The 21,039-nt window shown below is 40.1% G+C and overlaps 1 protein-coding gene across 1 annotated transcript in view; it reads left to right on the forward strand.

The window, feature by feature from the left end:
• Positions 1-21,039, forward strand: part of WEE2 (WEE2 oocyte meiosis inhibiting kinase) — a 28,755-nt gene that overhangs the window by 7,532 nt on the left and 184 nt on the right. The window contains exons 3-12 of the mRNA XM_027770537.1: positions 1-162; positions 2,652-2,703; positions 5,979-6,151; positions 8,706-8,827; positions 14,925-15,071; positions 15,730-15,837; positions 15,970-16,055; positions 16,983-17,153; positions 18,864-19,006; positions 20,920-21,035. The exon at positions 1-162 is cut by the window's left edge and continues 17 nt beyond it. Of these exons, the coding sequence (XP_027626338.1) occupies positions 1-162; positions 2,652-2,703; positions 5,979-6,151; positions 8,706-8,827; positions 14,925-15,071; positions 15,730-15,837; positions 15,970-16,055; positions 16,983-17,153; positions 18,864-19,006; positions 20,920-21,035 (1,280 nt within the window). The remainder of the gene's footprint in view (positions 163-2,651; positions 2,704-5,978; positions 6,152-8,705; positions 8,828-14,924; positions 15,072-15,729; positions 15,838-15,969; positions 16,056-16,982; positions 17,154-18,863; positions 19,007-20,919; positions 21,036-21,039) is intronic.

A 21,039-nucleotide genomic window follows, 5' to 3' on the forward strand; every position in this document is an offset into this window, starting at 1 on the left:
AAAGATCCCCTCCCGAGGCTCTAAGCATTTCAGGCTTACACCTGATCCTGTCATGAACGAGATGACCTCATTGGCTCTGGTCAATATTAATCCATTCACCCCAGAGTCCTACAGAAAATTATTCCTCCAATCTAACGGCAAGAGGAAAACCCGAGGAGACCTGTAAGTTCCTATGACTTTGAGACATGACCTTACAATCAAGGGGTTAGAGGAGAATATTAGAGTAAGATGAGGAACAAGAACTCTTATTTGAATGAAGTCACTATTCGTATAATGTTTACATATATGAACGTCATATATGTAAAGTTCATGTCTGTTTTAACCTGCTCTGTCATAGATTCCAACATCTTTCCATTTTGATGTATATGTGGTTGCCTTCTCTATAAAAGAGCAGGACACAGCAAGTCCTGCCTTACACGGGGAAGTTGAATGAGCTATGGGATTGCATTCAGGAAGCCTCCTCTGCTTAATTTGAGGCCAGCAGTTGGGGAAGGTGAAACTCGCCCTTCAGAGAATATATCACTGTGTTGAGTCCAGCTTGTGTGACTAGGGCTGAGAGCCGTAGAACAAGGATTTGAACTTCTCTGCAGGTGATGGAAGATTGGCTGAAGATAAAAAGGTACTGTGGCTTTCAGAGATGCTAAAAGATGGAAAGCCAAACTGCATTGTTCGACACAGGCACTGAATGGTAGAAATCATCCAGATAAGGACTGGGCATGTTACTAAAGGACATTGCTTTATTATGTCTCTTCAAGGACTTTACAGTGTGGAAAAACACCTCTAAAAATGGGCCAGACACTTGCGTTCATATATGCTCTGTAAAATAAGTGGACAGCTAACCATCTAAACTTCATAGAGCACTTAACATGTCATGTTATGTCTCTAGAATCAATGACTATGCATTAACCAGCCTTTTACCAGAATAGGTATTCTCAACACTCTCTCTCATATCTTAAATAAACAGGACATTTTTCAGCACAAGTACCCCCATCTACTTCAGTTACCAAAAATGCTATTGGTTTCAGCTCTCTCAGAGTCTTTGTAAACCATTCAAATGAACAATTTCACCTCTCATTTGTCTTTTCATTAGCAAGAAAAGACAAATGATTTGAATTCTTGGAATGAAAGTGGCAACGCCTTAGTAGCATCACTTAATGCTTCTGAGAGAGTACTTTTGTCCATGATTTATTGTGTTGCCATTTTATAAGGTATTCGAATGTAGCATTAAATTTAAGTCACAAATGTCCAGCATCAATTTATTTCCATGTATGTAGATTCTTCCACTTGCCATTTCTACCCTGTACTTCTCTACAGGAAAGAACTATAGGTGGCTGATTAAGACATTGACATCTTCCTTAAAATCCCAGATACAACTACTCACACCAAAGAGCCTGTCGATGACTTCAGTTTATTAAAAAGTAATTGAAAACCTCTTAGCCATTCTGCTATACCTACAGTCTCCCTGTGAGTTGAATGCAAAGCCAGGAGGGTGTGTTGGAAGGAGGGTATAGTGTGGCAATGAAGAACAAATGCTTTGGGCTTAGATCCAGTTTCAAATCCTAGTTCTGAGAGAATAAGATGAAATGCCTGTGTCATCTTATTCTCTCAGAATAGGTAAGTACCAAGTTCATGATTATAGAGTTATTTAACCTTTCTATATCTTGGTTTGTTTTTTTTTTGGGACAACAATGGTCACTTGAAATTCTGTATACTTTCTGTGTTCTTTCTAACCTCCAATTCCTAGAACATGGGATTCACTTGCTTAAAAACTCCCCAACTGGGACCAACAGATTGGCATAATGGTTTCATCACTGGACTCCCATATAGTCAATCATGGTTCAAGTCTAGGACCTGGTGGCTTTAAACTCATGCTAGGTGCATGTGTGTGCGTGCCCAAGATCCTGAAAGAAGAATGAAGGAGAAGGGATTGTGGCATGGGTATCCTTTCCGTGGGGTGATTTCTTACTTTCTGTCTCTCTGTCTTTCTCTGGTTCTCCAGCAAGCACATGCACCCTATAGCAAAATTCTCTCAAAAACAAAAACAAAACCCCCTCCTTTCCTTTACCTAGTTCCTACTCATTTTTGGAAACTTATCTTTCATATTCTACCTCCTGGAAAAGCTTTTCTTTTTTTTTTTTTTATTTTTTTTTCCTTCTTTTTCTTTCTTTATTTTCTTTTTTTTTTTTTTTTTTTTTTTTTTAGGCTTTTGCCATAGGGTGAGTGCATTCACCAGAGAGACAGTGAGAGCAAAAGTGTGAAATGACCTCAGAGTGGGGATGGCCATGCCACAGTCCCTTCTCCCCTATTCTCCTGGGATTTCGGGTATGTACACATACATACCCAGCATGGGTTTTCAAACAGCCAGCCACCAATTCTGGAACTTGAACCATAGTTGGCCATGTGGAAGCCCAGTGTCATAAACGTAATGCCACCTGGTGGTCCCCCGGGAAAGCGTTTCACTCTTGACATACCTGGTTGCTGTCCATCCTATCCCTTATCTTGTTCTCATTCTGTTCTAGGTCCTTCTATTAAAATTTCCTGGATATCCCTGCTCCCAAATAACAGATAGAAGGAGGGGAAGGAATACTAAGCTCAATAAGAGTTAATCATACATAACATTTTCCTTTCCTTTCTTTTCTTTTCTTTTTAAGTGAGGAAGCTGGTCCTGAGGAATGTGAAGTAGAACAAGGGCTGCCTGCCAAGGTGAGCATGTTTTTTTTGGCCCAGGTGTTAACAACACAGGCATTTCATCTTATTCTCTCTCCTCTTCTGTCTCTCCTCTTTATGCCTCATTCTCTCTTTCCCCTTTCCCTTGTCTCCCACACTCTACTCTGCCCAACTCCTCTCTTCCAAGCCTCTCTTCTCTCTCTTCTCCTTGTCCCCTTTCTCTCTCCTCTCCCCTTCTCTCTCACACACACATGCATGCACACACATGCTTGATAGCTCTGCCGACTATGCTGAAGCTGAATTTACCCATACTCCAGTCAGGGTCTGTATTTCAGATTGGCTAGCTGCTACTTGGCCAGTGTCTGATCTGCATATTGGTGAATCATTACCATAGAGTCCTCTTAAAGGAAAAGTTTCTGCTTCTCTCTTTGATTGGGAGAAAATTCTAAATTCATAGCATAGAGAAGTGAAGGGAAAAAAATCAAGATATTTTCTGTCTTAAGATAGAAAAACAGAGCAGAAAAAAGTGGCATAGAGGGATTTACATATACAATTTTAGCTCTCAAATGTGCCACTATGTATTGATTTTTGTAATGCTTACAATCTTTAATATTTCTCATTTGATAATCTAAGAAAATTATAGTGTAAATATCCATAGAGATGTTTATTGCATCTCAGTTTAGTGAAAAAAAAAAAAAAGAAAAGGCTAAGTGCCCAATTACAAAAGAAAGTGCTAAGTAAATTATAGGCTACTTCAGTGGAATATTTGTCATTAAGACATTTGTAACATGGAATCATGCCTACTTTGAATGTTTAATGTACAAAAATGACTCAAAATTTTATATACTAAATGGTCATAACTACTTGCACATTAATCATAGCACATTTGATGGAGCCATACCATCAAATTACCATTGTTATTTCAATGTCTTTGAATGATGGAAACTTAAGGTTGTTTTTCTTCTAATTTATGAAGTTTTCCAAAGCAAGTTGTATTGTATTTGCATGAGTAAAATTTGTTACTATTTTAAAATCTTAGCACTTGGTTATTACAACCTTTACAGAGAAGGGGGCCACATGTGCAGGCTTTCCTTCTTCACATGCAAAGGTCTCTGATTCATGCTTTCACAATTTTACCCTTGAATTTTATTTCTTTCTTTGTAACTTACCTGCTGGTTTCAGATAGAAGGGTCAACAATATATATTGAACATTCAATATGTGAAAAGCATTATATGTAAATCCAATAAGAACAACATCTATATAATAGTATCTACTCATGAGGAGTTAAGACCTTTGAAGCATCAACACAATCTATATGTGAAGAAGCCAGAAGATGTGTGCATCTGTAGATATATATTTGCCTCTATACATGTGCAAGGTATAAATACATACTCATATGTGATAGATTTTGAATCTACATAGAAGTTTAGTAAAAATACTTCTTGCAGAAAGCAAGACCTGAGTGGAAAGAGAGCATGTTGTTGATACAATTTTGGGGCATAGGAAAGAAAGAATAATGCTATGTAGGCAGAACAGGTCATGTGTGCTGGAGGGTGGGTAGATAAGAGGTGATGTGACTGGTTAGTGGGCTTATTAGTTACGTGGTAAGGTACTGGGTGTGCAATTGAGAGAAGGCCTTGAGGCCTCTTATGAGACCTGGATTCTTGAATTGTTTGGAACAATTCAGTATCTGAGTCTGTGATACCATTTTGTAAAAATAATTCTTAGACAAGGAGGAGAAAGGGCTGATAGCTATAGCTAATCCAGACATGGAGGAAATGGATCTTGGCCTAGTCTAAGACCAATAAAAACTATAGCTCTTGCCGATGAAGACTAACTGGAAATGGATGTTGAAAATTAAGAATTAGTAAGAGTCAGGATTGTTTTAAGGCCTAAGTTTTAAAAAAGAAGAGAAAACCTCTTTTTAATCAAGTCATTGGGAAAAGATCATGTCAGGAAATAAATCAGCTTGAATTTAGGTTTATATGAATTTATGAAGATTTTGGGCATAATCATTTACTGAGAATTTACTATGTGCTTGGCATTATACCATATTGGCATGATAATATTATATATCAGTATTATATGTTATCATGTAATATTTGAAAGAACTCGGAGTAATAGTTGCTATGATCTTCATCTTACAGATGACAAAACTGGTTAAGGAGTTCAGAGATGTGCCTGGGGTTATTTACAAGCAGGACAATGTGTGATGCCCATAGTTGGCCAGTAGGAGGAGTAGTTGCTGTATGTGAGCACGTTTTGAACTACTGGGTTGTCCAGAAAGTCATGATACGTTTTTACATAGAAAAACATAGAAAAATATGTCATGATGTTCCCAATGACCTAATAGTTAATGTGACAACTTTGTTCTCTGCACTTAGATATTTTTGGGAAAAAAACTGAAAACGAGTATGACTAATCAGTCAAATCTAGATGGGAATGTTAACAGGTAGAGAAGAGTATCAAAGGGAGGTCTTGTTTTATTTTGAACAGTGATCCACTTTGCTTCAGCTGAGAACAGGCATTCAGAGTCTGAGAAGATGTGGAAGGACCAGTATGACCAGATGGAGGCAAGAGAATTGAAAAATACATGAGAGAAATGGGAGGACACAGTTTATAGAATATTGAAAGAACACAAGAGAAGGAAGTCAGCAATTGGGGAGATTCTTGCATCCATGAATATTGATACAGATAGAATCTACTGCATTTGCAGGGACCAGCAGTTGGCGTAATGGCTATGTCACTGGACTCCCCTGTAGTTGACCGTAGTTCAAGTCCCAGACCCGATGGCTTAAACTCACCCTGGGCGCGTGTGCATGCGTGCCCAAGATCCCAAGAGGAGAATGGAGGAGAAGGGATTGTGGCATGGCCATCTCCTCCTGGGGTGTGTGTGTGTGTGTGTGTGTGTGGCGATTTCTCGCTTTCTGTCTGTGTCTCTCCGTCTTTCTGGTGAGCACACACACCACACACCCTATAGCAAAAACCTCCCCCCCCCAAAGAAAGGAAAAGAACCTACTGCATTTGTTTCAAGTATAAACTTAGAAAATTTAGTGCAGAAATATGGTTCAATTATTGGTGGGAGGGAAATTATTCTAACTTCCTTTTTTTAAAAAAAAATATTATTTATTTTATTCCATTGGTCATTATTATTTTTACTTTTGACCACACAGAGCCAGACAAAGAAAGCAAGAAAGGAAGCCGCCAGGTCTTGGACTCAAACCGCAGGGGGCCATGTGGGAATCCAGTACCTTTAACCACCATGCCACCTGCCGGCCCCCCTAACTTCCTTTTAATTAAAATATTTTAGAGATATGTTCTACGAGAATCCAACATGGCTTCCCGCTATGAGAAAGAATTTTTGGAGGTAGAAAAAATTGGGGTTGGAGAATTTGGTACAGTCTACAAGTGCATTAAAAGGCTGGATGGATGTGTTTATGCAATAAAGCGCTCTACGAAACCTTTTGTAGGATTATCAAATGAGTAAGTACCTTTGAAATGTACTAGAGCTATAAACTTAAATTTGGAGAGTTTCTCATTAAAATATTTTAAATAATAGTACTGATATCATTAAAAACATATTTGCTTCTTCATTTTAAAAAATAACCTCCTCTCATTGTTTGTAGCCTCACATTCATAACCTTTATGAATATTCCAGATCAGAGATAAGTTGTTCCCTAAAAAATAATACGATAACTTTAGACCATGTTGTGTGTGTGTGTTGTGCGTGTGTGCGTGTGTGTGTGTGTGTGGTACAGGGCACTTGTGTGTGGTGGGGGGATAAGAGAAAGAGAAATCCACCCTACCCCCACCTCCCACCAGGAGGTTGGCCACATTACAATCCCCTCTCTTCTATTCTTCTCTTGAGATTTTGAGCAAGCCCACACATGTGTGCTCAGTGTGATTTTCAAGTCATTGGTTCTGGAACTCAAACCCTACAGCTGGCATGTGGGATCCAGCAACCTTAGTTTCTACACTACTTGTTGGACTGACTACGTTCTACCTTATGTGTTTTTGTTTTTGTTTTATTTGACTTTTTACTTCCTGTCATTGGTTTTACTGCCTTCCCTCCCTTTTTAATGAATAGATTTATGGAATAATCTTCTGATGCCTGTTTCAGTTCATCAGAAATATTGCCAAGTAGGAAGCTTTTGTTAATTCTCTGGTGTATCTGTACTTTGCATCACTAATGCATTCAATTGTCAAGTGTCAGAGATTACACGCAAGGAAAGATTATCAATAAAAGTTTATATTTCATCCTCAGAACTAATTGTTCAAAAGTCTTCCTTAATCATAAGGAAAACACATGTTTTTAGATGTAGCCGATGTTTATTATGAACTGTGAGGATATAGTACATGCTTTGGAAGTCTTCATTTTCTTTTAAAGAATTATTTAGTTTTAGTCATTGTCATTATTTTATCTTTTTGAAGTTGACCAGAGAGAGACAGAGACAGAAGGAAAGTGAGAAAGCAAGCTGCCAGATCTGGGACTTGAACCGCTGTCAACCATGTGGGAGTTCAGCCACCTTAACCAACATGCCACCTTCCAGCTCCAGAAGTCTTCATTTTTAAAACTGACATGCATTAAGTACTGTTTCTGTGTTGGGTTTTCCACTTCTATAGTGAATACCACTCCCCATGGCTGTTCCTGTGACTTCCTCGTACTGGTGGAGTTTCATACTGACTATTGACTGTTCAGCTTTCATAGAGACGATAGAAGATGCATCATAATAAACATAATCAGATGTATGGTGGCTTCTTGTTAAGCCCATTCTGGTATTTTGATTGTGATACAGTGAAACTAAGACCCAAAGCATGTCCACCATCGAGGTAGTGACCACTAAGATTCCTCTCTACATATGCCATGAGCAGTCAAAACAATGGACTTTAGGAACAAGCCAACCAAGGCTCTGGTCGTAGGTCTGTTATCAGTCCGACTTTGGGTCAGTCACTTTCTAAAGCCTTATTCCTCTCTGCTATATCTTACCAGTTAGCTATGACAATGAAATGAGATAAACTAGTAAGCAGTAAGCAATCAATAAACATTCTGCTGTTTTCAAGAGTACCTCCTATCTTGGGGCTGGCAGGTGGCCTGGTAGTTAAAGGTACTGGACTCCCACATGGCTGACCACAGTTTGAGTCTCAGACCTGGAGATTTGCTTTCTTACTCACCCTCTCTCTCTCTCTGTCCTTCTCCGGTCAAATGAAAATAAAGTTAAATAAAATAATTATTTTAAAGAAAATAATACCTCATATCTTGTATCTTAAAAACATTGGGGCCGACAGGTGGCCTGATGGTTAAGGGTGCTGGACTCCCACATGACTGATCGTGGTTCGAGTCCTGGACCTGGTGGCTTGCTCTCTCACTTTCCTTCTTTCTCTTGCTCTGTCCCTCTCTGGTCAAATTAAAAAATAAATTAGGGACCAGCAGTTAACATAATGGCTATGTTGCTGAATTCCCATGTAGTCAACCATGGTTCGAGTCCCAGACCCAGTGGCTTAAACTTGTGCCAGGAGTGTGTGCGTGTGTGCCCAAGATCCCGAGAGGAGAATGGAGGAGAAGAGATTGCGGCATGGCCATCCCCCCGGGGAGTGATTTCTCGCTTTCTGTTTCTCTGTCTCTCTCTGTCTTTCCGGTGAGCGCAAGTACCCTATAGCAAAAACCTTTCCAAAAAAATAAAAAATAATAAAGTTAAATAAAATAATTATTTAAAAAATTGGTATATCTTTTATATATTTTTTCTTTTTTTAAGAGAGATTTTTGTTATGGGGACGTGTGCTCACCAGAGAGAAAGACTAAGAGACAGAAAGTGAGAAACCACCTCCCAGGGGTATGGCCACGTGGCAATCCCTTCTCTATTCTCCTCTTGGGATCTTGGGCATGCATGTACACATGCCTGGTATAAGTTTTAAGCCTCCGAATCCAGGACTAGAACCATGATAAACTACATGGGAGTCCAGTAATGAAACCATTATGCCATCTGCTGGTCCCAGTACGTATTTATCTTAATTGTTGGCATGCTTTCCTGTCTCTTAGGAACTTGGCTTTGCATGAGGTTTATGCTCATGCAGTGCTGGGGCACCACCCCCACGTGGTTCGCTACTACTCTGCGTGGGCAGAAGACGACCACATGCTCATCCAGAATGAGTACTGCAATGGTGAGTGGGTGGGCTGTACCTATTGAGAGGGGTGTGAACTTCCACGACTTGAGGAACAAACTGGCCACCTCCTCACAACTGGTAAAGCACAGCAAAGTCAGAACTGAAATGTCTGTCCTACAGACTTGCTTAGAGGCAGGCAGGGAGAGAAAATGAGTAGAAAAGGAATCTCCAGGCTCACGTTAGTCTTTCAAAGCTAGCGTGTAGCTGATTCACGGAAGCTATTGTTCCCTTCCCGTTTCACTTAATACCTGGAGAGAGGACTTTCACCCTAGTGGTTTAAATGGTAAGTCATTCTTTAGCGTTTGCTGTGCATTCTGATACAAGCTACACCATTTTGGTGAGGTAGGGGTAAACTTTCCTCTTCACGCCTCGGCTCAGTATACAGACAACTTTTGATTATTTGTCAACTAGAAACCTGAGTTAGGGGATTGTTTATACTACTTTTTGCTGCTTTGAGCTTTCATATTGTCACCAGAGGAAAGGCATGGGCGGGGACCTGGGGCTGAAACTCGGGGACCTCAGTATACTCTCCTCGGTCTTTCGGGACTGTACATACCTAGTAACCAGTAATACTTTTTTTCTGGATTACTTAGATCATAAGGAGTGGTCCTTTGGTTTAACATACTTCTAATCTATGATTAAGGGGTTGATGTAATGACAGTTATGTGTTAGTCTTGGGAATAATTATCATCGAAATAAGCAGAGTATATTAGAAAAGTGCTATAAAGTGAATAGAAGGTTGCCCTCATTTTAGGAGTAGAAATCCACATTCCGGCTACAGTAACATTTTTTTTTTTTCATTTTTTTTTTTTGGGGGGGGAGAGATTTTTCACTGTAGGGCGTGTGCGCTCGCCAGACAGACAGACATAGAGACAGAAAGCGAGAAATCACCCCCCAGGGGGGATGGTCACGCCATAATCCCTTCTCCTCCATTCTCCTCTTGGGATCTTGGGCACGCACGCACATGCGCCCGGCGTGAGTTTTAAGCCACCGGGTCCGGGACACGAACTGCAGTCGACTACGTGGGAGTCCAGCGACATAGCCATTACGCTAACTGCTGGTTCCCACCGGCTACAGTAACATTTGACAACTACAACACAGCTCTTCTCCAGGCAAATACACTAAGTTTCTTCAATAGTATAGCCTGCTGTTTAGTAATTTTAGTAACTGGCCCTGAGTTTTGAGATCAATGATAAAGCTTCATCATTACATAAACAAAATAGTGAACAAGTAGGTGAGTAAATAATATGAAATGCAGGGCTGGTGGATGGCATAGTGGTTAAGGGCACTGGACTCCCACATGGCTGACCACGGTTCAAGTCCCAGACTTGGTGGCTTGCTTTCTCACTTTATTAAAAACAAAAAACAAAAACAAAAAATATGAAATGCTAGAAACAAAATATAGCATACATCCTGTTTGTTATTTTTTGAATTGTTTCCTTAAAGACAGAGTTCCTCATACGTGTGAACTTTGTGGGATTATTTCTGTTGTAACCTCATCTCAAATTCCTTTCTTTAGGATCAGCAGATGGTGTAATAGTTACGTTGCTGGACTCCCATGTAGTTGACCATGGTTTGAGTCCCAGACCCAGTGGCTTAAACTTATGCCAGGCACATGTGCCCAAAATCCCAAGAGGAGAAGGGATTGCAGTGTGGCCATCTCATGTGGGGGGTGATTTTTTGCTTTCCGTCTCTCTCTGTATCTCTGGTGAGCACATGCACCCTATAGCAAAATTCTCCCCCCCCCAAAAAAAATAATTCCTTTCTCTAATTAGTATCTCTGGGGAAAATATCCTTATATTTATCATTGACAGGTTGAGACTTTTTAAAACTTATCTTTCTTCCTAATTCCCCCTTGTTGCAACTTGAGTTTCCCTATTCTTTTTTTCTCCTACTTCTCTATAATGAATTTTCATTTCCATGAATTTTAGCTAGTGACAAGATATCAAATGATAAAAATTAATAAGCCAGAACCAATTTTAACCTGATGTGAGACAATGTAAAGATTGCAAAATTTTCGAGAACCAGCAGTTAGTGGAATGGCTATGTCGTTGGACTCCCACGTAGTTTACCGTGGTTCGCCTCCTGGACCCGGTGGCTTAAAACTCACGCTGGGCGCGTGTGCGTGCATGCCCAAGATCCCGAGAGGAGAATGGAGGAGAAGGGATTGAGGCGTGACCATTCCCCCTAGGGGGTGATTTCTCGCTTTCTGTCTCTATGTCTCTCTCTGTCTGTCTGGTGAGCGCATACGCCCTATAGTGAAAATCTCTCCAAAAAAATAAATAAATAAATAAATAAAAGATTGCAAAATTTTCAAAAAGAATGCTGGAGTGATCCTATTACAAATTATATTTTAATTCATTTCATATCTGAATATCTATAGGCCTGACACTGTATTAAGCTTTAGGGTAAGGAATATTGTAGAGTGAGATAAGGCAAGTCCTACCTTCAAGGAACTTCACTTTTCTGTTACAATGAATATGTGAGAGACGGTTTGGTGTAGGGCTAGAAGGATAAGCAGCCAGAGAACACAAACGTGAGTGAGAGGAGACGGTGTGTGGAAGGGGCCTAAGCTTTACAGTCAAGCAGACTTGATTAGTTGTCACTCAGTAGTTAGACAGTTGATGTGCTGTCACTTAGTCTTCCCAGTGAAGGGATGGTAAAACTTACCTAAGAAAGTAGCTTGGGAGTTAGCAACACTGTATGTCAAACCTCTCAATATTGGATGCCTAGTAAAACCTCAATAATAGTTGCTATTGGAGTGACCCAAGAAAATTTCATAAAGGAGACAAGGCTTGTTTTAGACCTTGCAGAAGGATTACTAGAATTTAGGAGACCAGAGGGAAGGTAGTTCACTAGGGGGACAGTATCTAGGCCAAGAGCATGGCTCTGGGGATGGGTCTGACTTAGTAGACCACGAGGAGACTAATGTGATGAGGAGATCTTTGGATTAGGTAACAGGATCATCAAGATAAAATTGGAAGACTAAGACTGCCTTGAAACGAGACAGCAGATCTTGGAAGAGTTAGGGTAGATTATAGAGAACCATTGTCTATTCATTATGGTGGTCTACCAACTTCACTGAGTACTTGCCAATAAAATGTAACTTTGATTTTGCAAAATGTAATCCATACATGCTGATTCTCTCAAACATGAACTGTTTATGGAAGATAAATCATGCCCTATATCTTATCTGTAGTAGATACTTTGCATCGAGATTTCTGCCCTCTGGGTAGAAGTAAAGGAGAGTAAGACCCAGACTATCAGTAAGGTAGCCAGAGCCTCTTCCCTTCCACTCCCTTCTCCTTTCATTCCCTACTCTCCCTTCTTCTTCCCTCTTCCTTCTCATGCCCTGCGTCCCCCTGCCCACCCTCACCCCAGACTACCACAGCAGTCAGGCTGGGACATGTAGTTATGGTTTTCAACTTAGATGATTAGACTATTTCAGTAACTTATATTATGAATTAGATTATTATTATTATAGACTAGTAGTCATGTGATTTCCCCTACTATCCCTCCTGAGCCCTGAACCAATCAAATGCTTTCTCTTTCTCCCCTACCCATGCCAAGATAGCTCCTAGAAGTTACCCCTGGGACAGCCTCAGAAATCTGTGGTAAGTTCAGTAGGAGATGGCTTTAGTAACACCCACATTTCTAACTGATTTAGGATTGGACTGTTAATCTCTCCCTAAAGGCAGTATTGTCTTGTTTCTTCTGTCACTCAAGTTTCCCAAAGCACATTCTTCCAGAATGATGGTTCTCACACTTGTTTGTACACTGAAACATCCACAATTCGGCATTTTCTGTGCAATGTCATGAATGTTACATTTTTTCCATCAAACAAACAGGAAAACACTTTACCAGCAGAGAAACATATTTATAGATAGCAACATAAAATGCAGATTGTGAAAATACAAATGTTCGAATCAAGTATCTTATTAATCTGCTTTTTACATTTCATTGCTAGAAGACATTTGCTTTTTATTTGTTTTGGTACCTATTACATCTCACTAGCAGAAGAGAAAAGAGACATATTTTCTTTTTCTTTCTTCTTCAATTGCCAGAGTGTGTACATTTGTTGGAGACAGAGAAAAAGGGAGGAAAAAGCACCCACCAATGAGGCATAGTCATGGTCCAATCCCTTCTATTCCATTTCTCTATCCTGCTGGGATTCGGGGCACACAGGGGCCCAGTATGTTTTTCAAGCCACAGGGGCTGGATTTGAAGTGTAGCTGGCCATGTGAAATCTGTCTCAGGTAACCACTAGGCTATAGAGTCTGTCCCATAGATAGATTTTCAAGTTTTTGTCTTCTCTCTGCCAAATGAGGAGAGTACCAATCCATTACCCTAAGGGAGGAACTCAGTAGTTCATCTCATAAAGCAGTCATAGAAGAGCGGCCAGTAACTCAGGGGGCGGGGAAAGAAAATGCTTGCAATTCCAGGAGCCATCTCCAGGTGGTACCTTGGGTTACGGAGTTAAGGCTCTAGTTTGGTTGATAATTAAGAGGGATGAAACTCATGGTTCATTCAGGATTGCTCTGTCTATAAGCACTTACTTCCCTTTGATAACTATTTCGTATAAAGAGTTAATTATGATCTTCCATAATAAGTAGACACTCAGCTTTAGTTGTAGCAAAATCAGCATGTTCTAACACCTTTGTGTAAATGAGTACTTTTCAGTGACCTCTATAGCTAATTACTACTTAGCTAACTTTAATCTTACTTACGCAGCATCTAGGCATCTAAAAATGGTGATAGCACTCATCTAGTTGCCCTTACTAAATACTTAAAGCTCTTCAGGGAGTTAGAAATATCTCTGCTTATTATTTAAATGAATATTTCAAAGGATTCCTAAAATCCCCAGGAAGCTTCTTTCCTTCCACTCCTTCTAATGGATTTCTGATCTACTATTTTTTTCCACTCTGTTGCTAAGATAAATATTTAGTTCAGAAAATATTTATTATATACCATACCTTGGGAAAAGAAGAATGAGCTAGATGTGCTCTCTCCCTGAAGGAATATCTAGGCTGGTAGGGCAAGAAGAGGCCCTATGGACACAGCCTCTTTCCTGCTTGCCGACGACACCTCATAACCACCCACAAACAGCCTCAGAGTGACTTCCTTTTTTACAAGCTCCAAAACATTCATTACTTAGTCTTTCTTCCTAAGGCATAGATCATCTATAGTACCTAAGTTCTTTCCCAACCAGAATCACAGAAAAATAATTAAAACAAAACTTTATTGTAGTCTTTGTGTTTCTGGAAGGGACTGAATTCTTTTCCTTTCTGAACGTACTTATTATATCAGGACAAGTCAGGATACCTTTAAGTATGGACTCCCTTAAAAATTCCCAGACCCTACTCTCCTGATACGTACTTTGAGAGTGGAGCTGTGGGTGTTGTCAATACCGTGACAGCCAGGACCTTGTAATATGGAGAATCTGACAAAGAAGGCCCATTAAAGAAAATGTTCAGAATGCTTAGACTGGGTGTCCAACATCAAGTAGTCATATGAACCAAGGCCTTAATTTTAATTGAAATTAATGACAAATCAAGAGAGTCTACAGTTGATGTATAAATGCAGTGGCTCCGACAGGTTCTGGGTGTAAATAAAGCTTTTATGATTTTTATTGAGTTGGCAATCATTAAATGTCCTCATTTTATGATATACTTTAAGGGAATTGGAATAAATCACATTAAAATTACCAATGGACTATAACCACTAACTGGACCCTGACATGAAATTATCAACATCAGCAGTAGCTATATGGCTGGCCCTAACTGGCCTTCTGGTTAATAATTTAAAAAACTTTAAAAATGTTGGTTGGCACCTACTCAAGGCAGGAAAGTCACATATGGAACATCTGAGATACTGGCATTTTCTTTTCCTCTTTAAAAGCCCTGAAATTCATGTTTCCGGCATGCCTGTGGTATGGTCAGGGCAGACTTTTAATGCTTTGCATTGACACTGAAGTAATACAGATTTGTTAACCTGAAGTTATTCACGAGGAATCTATCAAATATTTACTGCTTTATCTAGACTTTCACACCTTCTCTCTAATTCCACGGGGCTGTTTTCTATTATTATTTCTCAGGTGGGAACTTACAAGCTGCTATATCTGAAAACACTAATTCTGGCAATCATTTCCAAGAGCTGAAACTTAAGGACATCCTTCTACAGATTTCCCTTGGACTCAAGTACATCCACAACTCTGGCATGGTGCACCTGGACATCAAACCTAGTTCGTATGCATCCCACCTGCTTTTCCTGCCACAGTGTGCTCTGTTCATGCTGTTATCAAAAATCTAGGCCTGGGTGTCCATCAAGTCAAAGACAGTGTCTGTAGGCAAGATCCCCTTCTTCCATTTGTCTCTCTCAAACAAAATTTTTTTTAGCTCAATAGCTTTAACTATTTCCTCCTTTGGACCTAGTGGTCAGAGAGCAAAGGAAGAAAAGACTATCCCATACAGTGAGGCCAAATGTGAAAATACTTACTTAATTTACTACATAGGTAAGTGGCAGCATGCTGGCTATGTCCTGATTGTGTTTCCAACTAGTGCTAAGCTCTAATGCAGCAACCAGCCAAGTCGGCAGAAATGAAGGGCTCCATCACTCATTAATGTGGAGCCCCAAGGACAAGCTGCTACTATTTTGTGTTTGAGACAGTAGTACCCTGCCACCAACCTCGCCAAAGGATGGGAATGATTGAGGTCAGTCTAGCTTAAATAGGTATTACGAGTCAGTGATTGTTCAGAAGTGAGGTGAGAGATTTCATAGGAAAAAAGAAAAACTCTAGCCTTGCTACATCCACACAGAAGAAAAAACGTCAAACACGGAAAAGAATCTTTGGGATGAAAAAGCATAGGAAGTACTACTTATGGCTATCATGTAATTTCCAGGTAATATCTTCATTTGTCATAAGATGCAAAAAGACTTTCTTGAATTCCCAGAAGAGGCCGAGAATGAAGCTGATTGGTATCTCTCTGCCAACGTGATGTATAAAATTGGTGAGTCTGCCTTATACCCTACCACTGTACTGTCATCCTGTAAAACTGATGACACCATCTATACTTCTTCTACAAAAGATATGCTTTTTTTAAAAAAGAGGTCTATTTCTTTTTTTCTTTCTTTTTTTAAAGGTGACCTTGGCCATGTGACATCAGTAAGCAAACCCAAAGTGGAAGAAGGAGATATTCGCTTCCTGGCTAATGAGATTTTACAAGAGGTATAGATTAGGGAAATGAGGGTATTTTATAACCTCTTGAAGCTTTTAGCTCTCAAATGAAGGCTCACAGTACAAAAAATGAAAAGAGTGTATTTATAATTTAAGCTTATAGTATCGCTTTTCCCATTCAGAATGGAGACCAAAAATAGGAGAGAAACTTCCAAAACGGCATGAAAAAACTGGGTTCGACTAAGGACGAATCAGTATTTATACTGTTCTTTCTAAAGGTTCTTCACTGTTTTTTAGTTTCTTAGAATTCCTAGCTTCATTGATTTCCTATTAGGAAGGAATTGTCTTCCTTGCGTTCGCATTGGTCCAACTCATCTCTCTCTCTCTTTTTTTTAATTGTTTATTTAATTTTATTAGTTATTATTATTTTTCATTTTGACCAGAGAGAGAGGGAAAGTTAGAAAGCAAGTTGCCAGGTCTGGGACTCAAACTGCAATCAGCCATGTGGGAGTCCAATGCCCTAACCACTGTGCCACCTACCAGCCTCAGTGCAACCCACCTTTATTGCACTGCTATCCTTCTGTTAGCACCACCCTCTCTGGCCTTTGAGGAGACCATTGCTCAACGCCTATCTTCTAAGCTGTCTGCAAGTTAGGCCTAGGAAGGACGTAACTTCCTCCTGGGTGATAACTAGAAAAAAAAGGAGTCTTTTCTCCCTGGGATCAATTTATGTACCACATTTTTGAGAATGTCAGAGTGGAACAGCACTAAGATTCTGCCTTAGCCTCTTCAGGGCACGGCGATGTTAACCAGGTAGCCTGGTTTTTCCTCTATTTGCTCAGATTACCACAACCACCGTACCTTGCTCTTGAGTCTACTTAGAGCTCGTGTGCACTCAAGTGAATCTCCAACCAGCTGTATTTTAGTCTAGGACCACTCTGCTCGGCAACCTAACTGGCCCTGCCTTCTGTCCTGCAGGATTATCAGCACCTTCCCAAGGCAGACATATTTGCTTTGGGATTGACAATTGCAGTGGCTGCCGGAGCAGAGTCCCTACCTGCCAACGGGGCTGAATGGCATCATATCCGCAAGGGAAACTTTCCGGACATTCCTCAGGAGCTCTCCGAAGAGTTTTACAGCCTACTCAAGGTGATATCTATTATGAGATGAAGACAAAATGTCTGTTTTATCTTTCCTATTTTTTTTTTTTTAACTGTGATGGCAAGTGGATGGGGAAAGTAAGATGGAGATGCTGGTGATAGTGCCATCAACAGGAAAAGGGACCATGGACTAGCAAGTCCAAAAGAGAGAGAGGAGAGACTGAAATCTTCCCAGAACTTACTGCATATCATAAAACCTTTCATGTTTAAAAACCCTGTTAAAAACCATTTTTCATTTGCCTTTCCTCTGAGACAGGTGGGTAGGCAATCTGATTCTGCAGTGAGGAAGCAAAGGCTCAGGGCTGCTCCTTGATTCTTGTAGTCACAAATAATAGCTGGTTAACTTCAAAATCACACCTGGTCTCTGCTCCTGCTTCAGAGCTGAGCTGTTGTTAATGGTAACAGTGATGATATTACTGCAAGAATGAAATATAAGAAAGTACAAGCTACTTTTTAAATAATTGACAACGCCACCGATTGTTTGAATTACTGGAAAAAACAATGTCAATTCAAAAAAATCTGTGTTACTTGTATTTAGTGACACCTGAATATGTGCAGAGACAAGAAAATAACACTATGTTGAAACAGAGCTACAAACCAAAAAATCACACTGTCCAGAAGCTTAGAATCATACTAAGAAAATATCTTAGCATCTGTATCTGTGATTTACTTCATGGCTTAGGGAAGAGGATTGGTTAAAATCTCTAAAATAGCCTTAGAGATCTCTACTCCCTTGGAGATTAGAGTTTCGTGTTTTACCTGCGTGTTTCAAATGTAGTTACTAAATCTTTCTTCCTTTCTGACTTTCTTTGCTCCTGAAAAGGAAGCAAATCTTTCCTCACAGTGATCATCTGCTTATAGTTTAATCACTTATTTTGATGTATAAACTGCTCTTAGATTTAGTTGATATAAATACATTTGCTTTGGAAGTACCTAAATGCTGGCCCTGTGCTCGGGAATACGTGTATGTGAGTTCATTGAATTCTCACAGCAGTCCCAGAAGGTGAACATTGTTATCCCAGAATTCAGGAGAGAAAACTGAGCTTCTTCAAGTTTACAGAGTAAATGGTGGGCCTGGCTCTGGTTTGGTCCCTAGATATAAAGTTCATTTTTTTTTCATAATACAATATTGTTAATTGCTTGTATAATTTGCTGTTTTCTACTATGTCAAGTCCCCTTCAGTTACAGATGTCCTCTGCCCTGAGATAAATACTTTAGGAATACTTTCATGGTGAGTTGTTTTTAACATGAAGTGAAAAATGGAGCCTGACACGTGGCAGAAAGCGAGCTGCGTGAGGATTTGGGTAAACTGGGTTTTGGTCTTGGTCCTTCCCATACCTTGGGTAAGACATTTTTTATCTAGGGCCTCATTTTCTTTGCTTAAAATTAAGGCATTAAGTTACACAGCTGGCCAGCTCTAAAATATACTTAAAGACAAATCAAAAGTGTGGACAACTGATGCTGCTCAAACGTCACTGTCCAATCCCACCTCGTCTGCTAAATTCTCATTTGTTTAATGAAGGAATAGCTGATGTTCCTGTCAGAGGTGGAGCTAAGTATTCATGTATTTTTCTGTCTACACGAAGAAGCAGGGTTTCAAACAATCCACCAGTAGAAGTTGGGCTGGAGTTGGCTTGAGAGGGGAGATTTTCCAAATAGTAAAGTTTCTGTTTCCTGTCCTTTGGCATTACATTACCAGAATATGATCCATCCTGATCCACGAGGGAGACCTTCCGCAGCAGCTCTGGCCAGAAATCGAGTTCTGCGCCCCTCCTTGGGGATAGCAGAAGAGCTCCAGAAGCAGCTTACCTTGGAGAAGTTCAAGACAGCCACACTGGAAAGGTAGAGTTTGGATGTTGGAGTAGTGAGAGAAGCTACTGTGTAGTACTCACAATGGTATGACCTGCTCAGTGTGTCTTCTCCATGGATTCAGGTTTATACATACTCAACATGATTATATCATTACTATAATGCATAGAACCTTGCCCACGGAAAGACCAGTAGCATAAGGCCCTTTGTGGCATGGGACTGGGACACTCTGTGACTAGTCTGCTCAAGATGGAAAATTCCAGTTAATGTAAAAGGGGGAAGAGTGAGGAATATAAGGAAGTACATCTGGTAAACAGAACAGGATTTCGGGTGACAGCAGGTATCTAAGGAACTGTTGGCTGATCATATAATGTCAGATAACTATAGGTAAGGTGGATGGACAAATATACTAGAAACCCATTAGATTTAAGGGGCAGGAGCAGGCAGGCACACTGTGCTGGTACATGTTTAGAGGAAGAAGTATTTTTCTGAGCAAAGAAAGAAAACTGATCTCTTGTTCACAGAGGCTTATATTCATACATGTAAATAGATTTAAAAGTTCATGCATGCAAATGGATTTAAAAATCTATCCCTTCATTAAACAAATGGGAATTAAGTAGATGAGGTGGGATTGGTCGGTGACATTTGAGCAGCATGGGCATTTTTCGGTAGTTACTATATGTGTTGTACACTGTAGTAAATAAAAAAGAAGGAAATAATAACTGTTTCTTGGCTAAAAGAAACTTGGAAATCCAATCTTTCTTGGATACACAATCATCTTGGAAACAGTAGCCTGAAAAGTACCCAAGCTGAGTTTTGGTGCTAAGTGGCAGCATCTTTTAGCCTCAAGTCAGGTAATTCTTCCTAAACCACTTATTGTTTTTGTTCTGTTTTTGCTATAGTTTTGAATTCCACTGTCCCAGATAATAAACAAAGCAGGAAGTACTTACATATATCATTCATGAGAATGTAAGTACCTACCAAGTAGAGGGAATACACATTCTGTGACGTCAGCAACAGATGCCCAAGTGACTGTCATTGGCCAAAACTAGTGATGGAGCCCCATCACAGAGATGAGGCAGATAGTATCTTGAAATTGTCTAGATCAGAGGCCCGCAAACTTGTTCTGCAAGGGCTAGATCGTATTTCAGATAGTTCATGCTCCGAGGGCCATATCATCTCTGTTGTAACAACACCCCGCCGCTGCTGTAGTGTGAAGATGGCTACAGACAATACACAAATGAATGCTTGTGTTCTGTTGGGTCACTGGCAAAGTCATGATGTGGTTTTGCACAGGAAAACATAGAAAAGTGCTTCATGACTTCTCTGATGACCCAATAGTAAGACTTTATTTACTAAAGAGTGACAGGCCAGATTTGACTCAGGACTGTGGTTTGTTGACCCCTGTAGCTTTCATATATAGCCTGAAAAACTGTTCACTTAACTTTAAAAATTGTAAAGACCTGGAAGCCAGCAGGTAGCATGATGGTTAAGGTACTGGACTCCCATATGGCTGACCACAGTTTGAGCCCTGGACCCAGAGGCTTGAAAATCATACCAGGCATGTGTACATATGTGCCCAAAATCCTCAGGGGAGAATGAAGGGATTGCGGTGTGGCCATCTCCCTGGGGAGAGATTTCTCACGGTCTCTTTCTCTGTCTTTCTCTAGCTACCACACAGGCCCTATGACAAAAACCTAAAACAACAACAACAACAAACTCCTTATGCCCCAATTGGTAGGATTTGGAAGACTGAACCTACAATGTGCTATGATGTGACTTTTTAATGATAATCACAGGAACTGAATTTTTACTCTCTGTATAGATCAGGCTTATTTCAGTAAACTGAAATAAAAAGAGCTACCTATTTACATACGAGTTTTGATTACAAATATTATCTCTAACTGGGGATCAAGTAACCTGTTCTTTTCTCTCTTCCATTTCAGGGAACTAAGAGAAGCTCAGCAGGCCAGGTCTCCCCAGGGAGACACCCCTCACGGTGACCCTGCGGTCTCTGGAGCCCTCACAGAATCAATAAACATGAAACATCTGGTTGGAGGAAAGAG

This window comes from Tupaia chinensis, unplaced genomic scaffold (genome assembly GCF_000334495.1).
Source record: "Tupaia chinensis unplaced genomic scaffold, TupChi_1.0 Scaffold000140_1, whole genome shotgun sequence".
NCBI classification, from domain to species: Eukaryota; Metazoa; Chordata; class Mammalia; order Scandentia; family Tupaiidae; genus Tupaia; species Tupaia belangeri.